Source organism: Mirounga angustirostris, unplaced genomic scaffold (assembly GCF_029215605.1).
Source record: "Mirounga angustirostris isolate CCGP_5_RB_7025 unplaced genomic scaffold, mMirAng1.0.hap1 SCAF_15, whole genome shotgun sequence".
NCBI classification, from domain to species: Eukaryota; Metazoa; Chordata; class Mammalia; order Carnivora; family Phocidae; genus Mirounga; species Mirounga angustirostris.
Window position 1 is genome coordinate 40,273,898 of NW_026991723.1, and position 12,314 is coordinate 40,286,211.

The 12,314-nt window shown below is 34.2% G+C and overlaps 1 protein-coding gene across 8 annotated transcripts in view; it reads right to left on the reverse strand.

Annotated features, from left to right (window-relative positions):
• The window catches only part of NFIB (nuclear factor I B), a 235,261-nt gene that overhangs the window by 51,265 nt on the left and 171,682 nt on the right, over positions 1-12,314 (reverse strand). For all 8 annotated transcript variants that reach the window (XM_045882422.3, XM_045882420.3, XM_054509222.2 and 5 more), the window contains one exon: positions 11,252-11,370. In XM_045882422.3, the coding sequence (XP_045738378.1) occupies positions 11,252-11,370 (119 nt within the window). The remainder of the gene's footprint in view (positions 1-11,251; positions 11,371-12,314) is intronic.

Sequence of the window (12,314 nt, forward strand, 5' to 3'; positions counted from 1 at the left end):
AGAACTAGACACAATACTCAGGCTTAAGCACAAGGATCCCCATAAGGTGATGATGACTGTGTCTTTAGTATATAAAACCTTGCCAACTACTTACACATCCATAAGCAAAGTAGACATTTAAAAGTGTGTAGTTTAGGCAAAGGGTGGCATATTATGTAGCCATCATAAAGCAGAAATTCAATGACATGGTAAAATGCCATTATATTATAAAAATCTATGTAGTAGGATTATAGGTGATTTTTATTTTCTTTATATATTTGACAGTTTGTTTTTCCAAAACTCCCATAAATAATTTTACTGTTACAATTAAAAAAAAAAAAAGGTAAAATATATATTTGGGGGGGAATACTACCTGTGCTCCAGAGTATTATAAATGGGGGGAGAGTGTTGGATCTTGTTATATTACTTGTTATTTCCTTCTTCTTCTTTTTTTTTTTTAGGATTTTTATTTGAGAGAGAGAGAAAGAGCACGAGCGGGGAGAGGGACAGAGAGAGAGGAGAATCAGACTTCCCGCTGAGCAGGGAGCCGGATGTGGGGCTCGATCCCAGGACCCTGGGATCATGACCTGAGCTGAAGGCAGACACTTAACCGACTGAGACACCCAGGTGCCTCTTAGTTATTTCCTTCTTAAAGTAAGGAAATGCCTTATTGGTGTTAGGTAATGGATGTTGCAAAAATATACAATGAAACGCTTAAATGTAACATTTGCTATTTAGTTGGCTAAAGGCAAAACAGTGTTATTTTTGAGAATACAAGTGAAGAAAAGAGAATATCTGAATATCTGTTTCTAAGACTCTTCTAGATGTAAAATTTTATGATTGTGTGGCAAATGTGAATAAATCCTTCCTACACACTCCAAGTTAACAAAAAGCTCTGAATGTTATGACAAGACATATGGACTTAATCCCACTACAGTAGTTTCATCATGATGCCAGATGATTCAAAAAAATAATTAGCTGCCATGTTAAGAAAGTATCTCCATATATAGATATTTACATTTATCACACTCTAAAATAACTCTGAAAAACGGCAAGCTACGTTAAGAGGAGATAAGATAGCATCTTCAATTAAATTTTTCAATCTTTTTTTTTAAATGAAATCAGTTCTTTTTTTAAAGGAGAAAATATGGTAGCCTTCATGTTAAATAAGTGAAAATTCTTACTTTAATCATTGAGTTATTTAATCTTAACTACACTTGTGCATATTACTGTATTCTTCAGCAATTTAAAACATTTGTGATAGTTTAAGGCTCTCTCTATTGTATATTTCAATCCAAGCACAGTAAGCTGCATGTTACTACAAGTCTATATCACATCTCTATTAAAAAAAAAAAAAAGTCTCCAGGCTACACCTACACCCAATACAAAGTTAAAGCTCAAACCCCTTTGAAGCTCACAAACACCTTCCTGAGACATCAAAAAAAGAAGAAAAAAAAAAAACCCTTTGAATAATGAAGAACAGTGCTAAAAGAATAAATACTGACTAAATGAAAACTGTTTTTTAAGAATACTTCAAAATGCTTTTGTCCATTAAGCAATTTCATTTTAACAGACAGACAATGACGAAGTGTCTTGAGTAATGTCAGAAAACCTCATTTGAAAGGAGGAAAAACACCACACAATTATGCAGTATTTCGAGTATATTTTAGTCCCTTATTAAGTATTGGCATAGGTCAATAGCTGCTATTCACCATGCCTCTGGGGAAAACCTCTTGGCTATAGAGGCTTATTAGTGTTAAGCATCTGAGAGCCATGGACTATAAAATAAAATCAATACCATAACCTTAACTGTAAAAGTCAGAAAGATACTGGAAGAGTTCTAATTTAACAAGATTACAGATGAGATTTTAGAGGAGAACATTTGGGGAAAAGCCATGCATTTAGAAACATTTATGCTACAAGACATCTCAAGGTTTCTGTTGTTACTAATGCTGTTATTATCCATGCTGGTAATGGTTAGGGTTGACTTAACTGATGTGTTACTTTAGTGGATTTACAGGAAAGTCCTAGAAATGATCTGGAACTTATTTCAAATGAAATCATTAAATTGAGGTAGTAAACTAATTGCTTAGGAACAATTATGATTTGATGTGGTTTAGTGTGGTAGAGAAAAAAATCATGAAAATGTTAAGGTCGTTAGTTCAGCAGCTCAATGCAAATATGATTACTCGGCACAATATTCTATTTCTCTTAATGGAAAAGTAGTCAAAACCGGTATAAATCGTAGTGTTTAAGTTCAACCTAAATCTATATTTTTCCTCTAACAAATGTAAATGAAGAAAAAAAGAACATTCTGTCAATGAAATTACTATGATGGCATATTTATTATCCTAATGGTTTTAGAAATCACGTGAAATTGATCAGTAACAAAACCTCTATTTAGTAATGGACCAATTACATTTGTGAGATAATGTCAATGAAACAGAATATTGTCACAGGATAATGGTCTCCTATTGCTACATCCCTAGTCATTTAGAGAAAATAAATGTTGCCGTCTGGCTGAGTCATTTATTTTCAAAGTAGGAGACACTGATCCCATAACAAGGTTCTGTTATAATAACTCAATCTCTATCAATCATTTGTTGTACCAGGACAGGACATGTATTTTGAAGAGCTGCACATTCCTCAGCTAGCAAAACATATGGTGCCTCCAAGCACATAAACAGCCCAATTATTGCATTATCCAAAGAGAGTATTGAAAATAAACATTTTAAAAAAAAATTAGGAATCGGAAAACTTTCTGAATTTTCAAAGAGAGCCATGTTAATGAAAGCTTAAAGACTCAAGTAGCTGAAGATCTAAAAATTCTTTGATTCAGTTAATTTAAAATCTAGAATTTTGGACATGAAGGGACCTTAGTCTTCAACTCTTGTTATTTTACAGATGAGAAAATTCAAAATTTACTGAAATTAAGTGTGTTTGTTTAAGGCCACACTAGTACTTGGAGTTTCCTGGTCACCATTATAGTGCTCCAAGCATAAGGCAAAAAATTGAAACAGAACCATTATATATATTTATATATTATATTTTTTCATATATCACATATTTATATATATCATATACCACATATATTTATATATATCATATATCATTATATATTTATATATCACATATATTTATATATGATATTCTAGACTTTAGGGTTATTTATTTATTTTTATCCTATTTCTATTTTTTTTTTTTTTAAGGTAAGCTGTAGGACCAATGTGGGGCTTGAACTCATGATCCTGAGATCAAGAGTCACGTGCTTTATCAACTGAGCCAGCCAGACACCTCAAGACTTTAAGATTATTTATTAACAACAGGTCAGTATTAAATGGAAATGAGATTCTTAACGTGAGTCCAGTCCAAGGACTGCACTCATGAATCCCTGGAGTCCATGAACCCTTCTGATATTATCGTGCATTTATCTGTATTTAAGTTTCATACATTAGGGGGAGGAAAAACATGATAGAGGTTTTGAAACTAGTTTGCAGATCGTATCATCACAATGACTTGTTTGGAAGGCAGTGTGTATAGTATGGGTTCTACAGCTAAACGAACAAGTGTTCCCATTCTACCTCTGCTACTTATCATCTGTGTAATTTATGTCAAATTTCTTAATCACTGTTGTGATTAGTTTAATGAACTATAAAATGTTTTTTTTAATAGGGTTGAAAAGCAAAATACAAAGTGTTGGCCCAGCCCTCAAGGGTAGTAAGTGCTCAATAAATGATAGCCACAAATGGCAGGGGGATCTGGTTTCCCTCATTTATATGTACTCATTGAACAAAAATTTTAAATTTCTGTGGTTCCTTCAACAAATAAATGACATACAAAAAGGAGTTACTATAAAAATGGTTAATAAAGAAAAACAGTTACTATAACTATTATAGGTTAAAAAAAAAAAGGCTGAAAATACAAATATGGTAAATGGACCATTTGGGATCCTCACTGAAACAAAATAGCCTATAAGATATTCTGGGGAATCTGAACATGGAATATATATTAGGTAGTATTAAGAAATTATTGTCACGTTTGTTACATTGATAATAGTCTTGGGGTTGTGTTAAAAATAAAAGTCATTGTCTATAAGAAACAGAAGTATTTATAAGTAAAATGACATAATGTCTGGGATTTACTTTTAAGCAAATCTCAAAAAACTGAGAGACAGTAAATGCAATAAGATTGGCAAAATGTGGATGACAGTTTAAAGCTGGGCACATGCAAGTTCACTTTATGATGCTTGCTCTCTGCTTGAACATTTTCCATAACAAAAAAGCTTTTAAAACATTATGCTTAAACATTCAATCCAAAGCTCTTCTCCACAATTATCTATCACAAGCACTCATAGCTTCAATTTTTTTTTTGGTTCCAAAACTTCTAATCATGACACTAAAATTAAGAGATTTTTTTTAAAAAAGCAGATATACATTTTACCATCTCAAAATTTTGTTTTGACAATTCTTCCAGAACCCTGAAAACTCACAAAATCACCTCTACACTCCCATTTTAAGTTCCACAAGATCTAACAGACTCATGAAATTCCATGGAAAAACTGTCCATCTGCCAGAACATGTTAAGCAGTATTCAAACTTTCCTATTTCTCCGTTTCTCCCTAAATAGGTAAGTTTATATATTTCTTCTCTAGATGGGTTGCAGGATAATGGGGGGAAAAAAATCAGCCTTTAAAAAAGACGACCTCAGCTCTGCTATTCATTATCTGGACACTTTGGACAAGACAGCCCCTCACTGATCCTCAGATTGCTTAGCTGTATAAAATGAGGAGCCTGAACCACATCCTGCTAAATGTTCTAATAATCTGTGTTCTATCTCCGAAAAATCAATCTCCTACTGTGTGAGATACTCGTCATATAGTCACTCAAAAGAAACTGGCTTTCTAACCTACTTCAAAATAAACTTAAACATGACATCAATGTGTAAAAGTGTTTGAAATAAATCTTTTACCACTCCAAGAAACTTTGTGTGGCACGCTTTTATACTGAAGTACACTGTCTCCCATGGGCCTTCTACTTTCCTATTTTAGGCTGTGTTCTATCAATCTAGAGACCCAGCATTAAATAGCAAGCTGTTATTTTTTCAAACTAATTATCCATTGTGGTTTTTCTGCAAAATGCTACATTTTCAAGTCATGAAGTCTCCAGAGCACAGAAATAGGAGTATAACTTTCCCCTCCTAAGTAGTCTTGGTCCTTCTAACATGGACCCAGGTTTGCCCCATCCAAAATGCTCTTCCTGGTTAAAAGGCATGAAAGGAACGAAAGCTTCTATTAATTAGTAAGCAATGTGAGGAATTCTGACGAAAGCTTTCACCAATAATTTATTGTTTTCCTTTCTGTTTGAAGGATGCTCCTGTTGTGACTTTTCAACTATAGCGGTGTAGCTAAAGAAAATGAAATACACCATGTTAAAGGCATCCTTGGAGTTTGCTCTCCAGTGGCATCGTCATACATGGAGAGGTTCATGGAAAGTTTGGCAGGAACTGTAAATCGTTCACTTTTGATATTTTCAATAATAGGCTAAACAACAACAACAAAAAAGCCTTAAAAATTGTACTTCAACATTAAATTCAAGCCATTTCTTCACATTTATTCATCAAAATCACTTGTATCTCTGATTTTGTCTGGCTCAAAATTTGATATTTGAACATTTGACATTTAATCCTTGTGATACAAACCTTAAGAATGTAAGGAATTGTTGGTGTTCTCTCTGGTTCCCAAAGGGGGCTTAAAAATTCTTCCAGGAAGATTACTAAGCATTTGCCTTGCCATTTTCTAGGGCTTCATTTGATGTTAATAACTCCCAGATAGTAGTTATTCAACTATTTGTAAAAGCTGCTCATTCACCCAGCTCCCATATTTCTACAGACATTTTGAGATTATATCATTTGTTGGACTGTAGTTTGGGCTAGAGCACTGTTTTCCAAAGTTTGAACCTAGAACTTTCTTCCCTATAGATTCTTGAATTAAAAAAAAAAAAAAAGGTCCTGAAGTCACAAACTTAAACACAAATCAGTCAATATCCACTCATGGATAGTCACATTGATGGCGCCCGGCAGTACATTAAACATTCCACAAATTCAATCATGAATGAAAAAAGTTTACATTTTTGTTCAGATAGAATTTTCTAAACCCAGCTGAATGCTCTTGTATCTAGCGTGCTTATTAACATTCCTTAAATTCACACTAAGAAATGCTGGTCTCTGATTCTGGTTCTATCACTCTATTTCCTGTGCCTGGTTGAACTCATGATGCTGGGCTGGCATTATTATTCTCTAGCCCGTGTTCCCTGGAGATTTTTGGTTTAATTCATTGGCTATTTAACACTATATCCTCCTAGCACTCTATTTAAAAAGTGCAAACTAACATTCAGCACAACATCTAAAACTGTATTACTAGTGAGAACGTTTGAAAAATTATTAGAAAGAAATCTCTAGGGCTCAGAAATCTATTAAAATTTCAGAAGACTAACTGAAGAGACTTATTTATGTGACAGAACTCTAAAAATTTTTTAAATTAGTGTGAGTGTTATTTCCTAGTAGTCATAGCAACCAGAACATGATGCCTCAAATATTGCTTATTTGAGAGTCCAGTATGCATTTTTAAACTACCCTTAAAATTGTAATTACATACCAATATACCGCTAAGTAGTCCTAGTTTGTGCTAACATACCAATTCATTGACTTTTGCATAAAGATTTACTTCTCATAGTGCTTAAAGGTAAGCTAGTTCTGAGGCATGGAGACAGTCCCCTCCTAGTCTGGCTTACATGATTTATTCTCCGTGAAGAACCTTTTTTCATAAATAGTAAAAAACCATTTTTCTGCTCAGCAGGTCAAGGCCTGGAAATTTAATTTATTCATATTTATGTGCCCAATGCCTAGAAAACTTTCTGGCAAATAACAGGCATTTGATAAATGTTAATTGAGTCCAATTATCCCAAATCCTAAATGTGTAGGAATTAATAAAATTTTACTGCATACAAGTCTTTTTGAATTTACATATTATAAAACTAAGATTATAAGTCGTTTAAATACTCATCAGACTGTGAAGCTGCTAAATTTTCCACTTAGAAAGCCCCGCTGTATATTACAAATATATTTATTGTATCATAAGTGTCTACTAAATAGAGTTTCAGGAGCCTTAGATGAGGCTTAGATGAATCAGCAGTGGAAGATACTGATATTGATAAAGCATTGTTTCAAATGTCCAAGCATACTATTTGTCAGTCTGTTAAATTCCTAGGCATTAACATACAAGATCTAGTCCCATAAAAGTAACTGGAGTTGGAGGAAAAACCAAGACCTAGCTCTTGTTTTTCCTCTTTTTTCAGAAGTTACAAAGAAGCACTCTAATGATTTCAAGAAAAATACATCAACTAGGAATTGAGTCTCTGAATTGACTCAGGTGGAAAAAAATTAAGGTACGCAAGGTCTCAGATGGTATTTTTTCTGTGGTATTGGAATAAAGGAAGTTGTTAGCATGCACACTGATAAGCTCATCTGGTTCTATTAATTTAACCATTAAAGTTGAAAATGGTAGAACACCGTATCCAAAAAAACCAAAGTTTTCAACAGAGGTAGAAGCAGTCAGAAAGTTTAAGACTAGGAAATTCATAGAAGAGATTAAAGAGGAAAAAATATTCTAAAATCTAAGAAAAGAATGTAACAGTGGTTATATAGCCCTTTGTTAGTAGCCAGTTTTCTTTTTTCCTTCTCTATGTGTAAAACAACACAAATAAAAATATGAGTATTACATAATGTAGATGCTGATAAATTTAATTTTCCTCACTATACATCAGGAGAAATGTTAAGTAAATTATAGAGATTCCTACCAAATGTTTAATGCTATTACATAATGCTCAGTCTTAAAATGTTCATGTCTCTATTCCGAACACTAAAAATTATAATTCTTTTATAGGACATCATAACTTTTCTGTGTTGTGGAGGAAAAAAAACGAACATACAAATATAACTAATTATGTTTATAATACCCTAAAATAAAGATATTTTTCCATTAAACTACTAATAGGTACATAAATATTTGTCATTACATGAACCTAGATTTTGCATTAAAAATTTGCCTAATTGCTTTTTAAAATAAAGTGAGTATATTAATTTAGCTATCTTATATCCTTTATTTTGGCCTAGTTGGAAAAAAATTTCAGTGGCTTAGGTTGGTGCTTCAGATTATGAGGGAAAGTAGAATGCCATATATTGTCCATAATTTTGCTATCTTTGATTCTTCTATTTCAAAAATCAGTATTGCTAAGGGCTATGGCCAAGAGTAGATTTTAATGCAAAGTTAATACTACCAGAATAAGGCATTCCCAGGAAATAATTAATGGTAAATTTTGAACACTTCTGCCAATTATAAACACAAGCATATTTTAATTAACCAATAAGTAGTTATTGATTACCAATTAGTGCAGGGCTTTGTGGGAGAAACAAGTATAAGACATGTACTAAATCCATTACAAATATCGAGTGGTACTCAATATGCCCTCTAGAATACCCCCTTCGTGACAGCCAAATGTGTCTGAAGAACATTTGAAGACGGACAAGAACAACCATGGGGCATTTTATTTTGCAAATTTTAAAAAAAGCAATTTTCTAAGAACAAAAGGACTGCATCTGGCTTAGCAAATTTATAAAGATCGTACTGTACTGCCCTCATTTTTTTTTTTATTGTAGTTCAAGACTTCTTCCCACAATGGCTTATTGTGCACATTACAAAGTCTTCAGGGTCTTCAGAATTAAAGTGACAGAGTATTTTTTTTAAGCACACTTGAGAATGGATCATTCTTCCTTACTCTTAATAAAATATGCCCTCACAGACTTCTCCAATAATTCTAGTCATCTTGACAAAAGAAAATCACCAAGACAATACAATGATTTTACAAAGAGGAAGAATGACAGTTTCCCTTCTACTTTTCAAAAATGTTTTATAATATGATTTGAGATTGCCTTTATTCAATAGGCTGAAAGAGGAATCAATTTTTACAAAGTGACACTCTCTATAATAAAGAACACCTACACTTCTGAACAACACACCCATTCCCACACAATCACAATGTTATTATTACCATTAGAATCTTTTCCAGAATAATTTTCTCAAGAGGAAAATATGGCTTTGTTTAAAACAAACTGACAATACCAGTTAAACAAGCAATAAAATAGAAAGGGTCGAGAATTTGGTTTTTATTCTTATTTCTGCAAGTCTGGTGAAAGTTCTTGCCTTCACTAATGAGACTGATACTGTGCCTATCAATATTTCATTTATCCAACACATATCGTGTGTGCCCCTACTATGCACCAGGGTGCTGGTTACATAATAGCCCAAATCCATAAGGTCCCTGCCCTCACAGAGCAGATGGATTTAGACAATGAATCCCACAAACAAGTACATAACTATTTATTATGAGAACAATGAAGGAACACTACTGGGTGTCAGGAGAGGAAAACAGGAAGACCGAATTTAGATTGGAATTAATCAATTTAGGCTGGGGCTTGAAAGATGCCCCCAAATTTGCGAGATGAAGAGCTAGAAGACGAGAATCCCAGAGGGCATGGCTGAGAGGAAGGTCTTGGGTTTTGCCTTCCCAAATATTAACAAAGCAGCAAGCTAAAGTGCAAGAAACAACAGCAAGGAACGGGGACTGCCCCTCACGAGAGGATTCTGATTTTCACCTAAGAGGAGTGGCAAGTTACTGAAAGATTTAAGCAGAGGAGTAATACCACGTTATTATGTTTTATAGAGATTTTGTCTACTGTTTGAAGAATAGATTTGGAAGGGCTGGGGGGTGGGGGCATGGGGGAGTGCGGGGGTGGGGGGTCATCTCAGAGCCCAAACTCTCCAGCTGATTTTCAGATCCTTCCGCAAAATGACCCATCACCTCTCCTTACTTCCTTCTATACAATGTCCAGCCACACAGTACAACACATCATTCTGAATCTTACTCTCACACAGTGTTTGGCTATGGTTTTCTCTCTGACAACTCTGCTCCCTTCTTTACCAGTTAAAAATCTCAACAGGCTAAAGGAGACCCACCTGACTCAAAGTCCAATGCCTCCATGAAGATTTTTCACTACTTTTTTTTCCTAGTGGAATATATATATATATTTTTAAGTAGGTGCTACACCCAGCATGGAGCCCATAACATGGGGCTTCAACTCACCACCGTGAGATCGAGACCTGAGCTGAGATCTGGAGTCAGCTGCTTAACCAACTGAGTCACCCGATGCCCCCTCCACCCAGGCGCCCTGTTTCAAATGTGCAACAGCAAATAAGTCCTGAATAAGGAACTGATTTTGGCTTGAACTGCCTATGCTTCAGTTATTTGCCTCCTGAAATAACCTAGTATACAGCTGCCCAGCCTCAGAAACATACACGCAAGTCATGGGCTAAAAACCATTGATAAAGAGATTTTTCTTTTTACATTTTTAGTAAACTGTAAAATTTGATTTAAAAGACAATTTTCAATTATTTTTTGTGCTGATGATATAAATCATATTTGCACACATACATACCAACAAGACATTGCAGTTAGTTAATTCTTTTTATTTCCATGCTTACTAATCTCTCGCTAGTTGCGGCAAAAAGGCATGAGGATGTCTGATGAAATATATTTGACCCGACAGACTTTAAGAATGAAAAAGAGCTAAGTCTGAATTTAGCGAGCCAAATTATACCTATAAAGTTATATTTTTCACCCGAAGCTGCCCTACAAGTGGGTCATAGTTTCATCTAGAAGGAACAACCAGATTGACTCAGACATGAAGTTTGTTATATTACACTTGAATTTATTGTTTATGCTGTACCGACTTCCAAAGGGAATTATGACTTCCTTTAAATGGGAATGGTCAGTAACTATCCCCTGCAACCTGCTGAAGTGTGGTTCCTCCCTGAAACGCCCCATACAGAGTAGCAGACTGATCTAATGGACTCAGACCTTGCGGTTTGGCTTCAATCCGGTCAACGAATGCAGACAAACCATAATCGGTCACATGCACAATTGGTGGTTCTAAAACATCATTCTGTCTGGGAGAAAAAGCCCAACACAGAAAATAAGGGATTTTTATAACTTTGATGACAGGTGACTAGTGCAGTATCTTCAAAATAATTTTACTGCAATCATTTTAGGAAGAAAATATCATCCATATTGACTCAATGATGAAATTTTGACTAAAGGAAACTTCTGAAACAAGCTGACATCTTACTCTGATGTCCCCAGAGGAATCCGTCATCGCTTACCTTGATCTCTTTCATGCCATGTTCGGCTTCCAGCAGCTGGTGAATTCGGAGACGGATAGAAGTCTCCTGTAGGACTTGGTTCCATATTTTCATCTATGGATATAGTTTTGGGTCTTTTGCTGTTAAAATATGACAACAGTTGCATTAATGGGATGTCTAAGGGGGTGTGTAGCAGGTGAAAGTATGTAATTTGACAAGATTCTTAGTATGAAAATTTCCATAAACACAAGTAATAGCATCTCAGAATCATTTCTGAAATAATGGAGAGTATTCCAGACTTCAATAGGAGTAGCAAACGCTTCTAGTTGTATATGTCATTTATTACACCATATTATACCTATACCTGCCTAACGATAGGGTGCTTATTATATTTACCTTTTGAAATGTGTTTCCAAAGAAACTTCTGTAGTAAAAAGTGAATTTTTGATGTGATATGTGTACTAACTTTAAAATTATTAAGATTACACCTGACTCTTATCATTATTATCAATGCTAATAATATTTATTAGCATAGCGCTTGCCATACCAATGTAATTCTTTCATACTAATTCAAACATAAGGCGAAGGAGTCAGTAGAACATGAGCTTTGGAGTGGAACCAGCCTAGTAGCAAATCTTGACTAGGCCACTCACTACTTCTTAATAGTAAGCTCCTTAACCTTTCTAAACTCAGTTTAATCATTTGTAAAATGGAAATAATAAAACCTAGTTCAAAGAGGAGTGGTTGAGAGGATTAAATGTAAAGCTCTTAGTTAAGTGGCTGGCATTTAGAAGATACTTATTAAGTAGTAATTATTAGTAGTAACCATATAATTAATAATATAAAAATTTGTGTAAGACTTTATTGATTTTAAATTATTTCATATATTCTTCTTTATATTTTTTCTAAAAAATTAGGTTATGATCTTTTATTCTCAAGAAAATTGGTCATTGCCAAATTCAAACAAACAGTATATTTTTATTTTTTAAAAAAGATTTTATTTATTTGACAGAGAGAGACACAGTGAACGAGGGAACACAAGCAGGGGGAGTGGGAGAAGGAGAAACAGGCTTCCTGCCGAGCA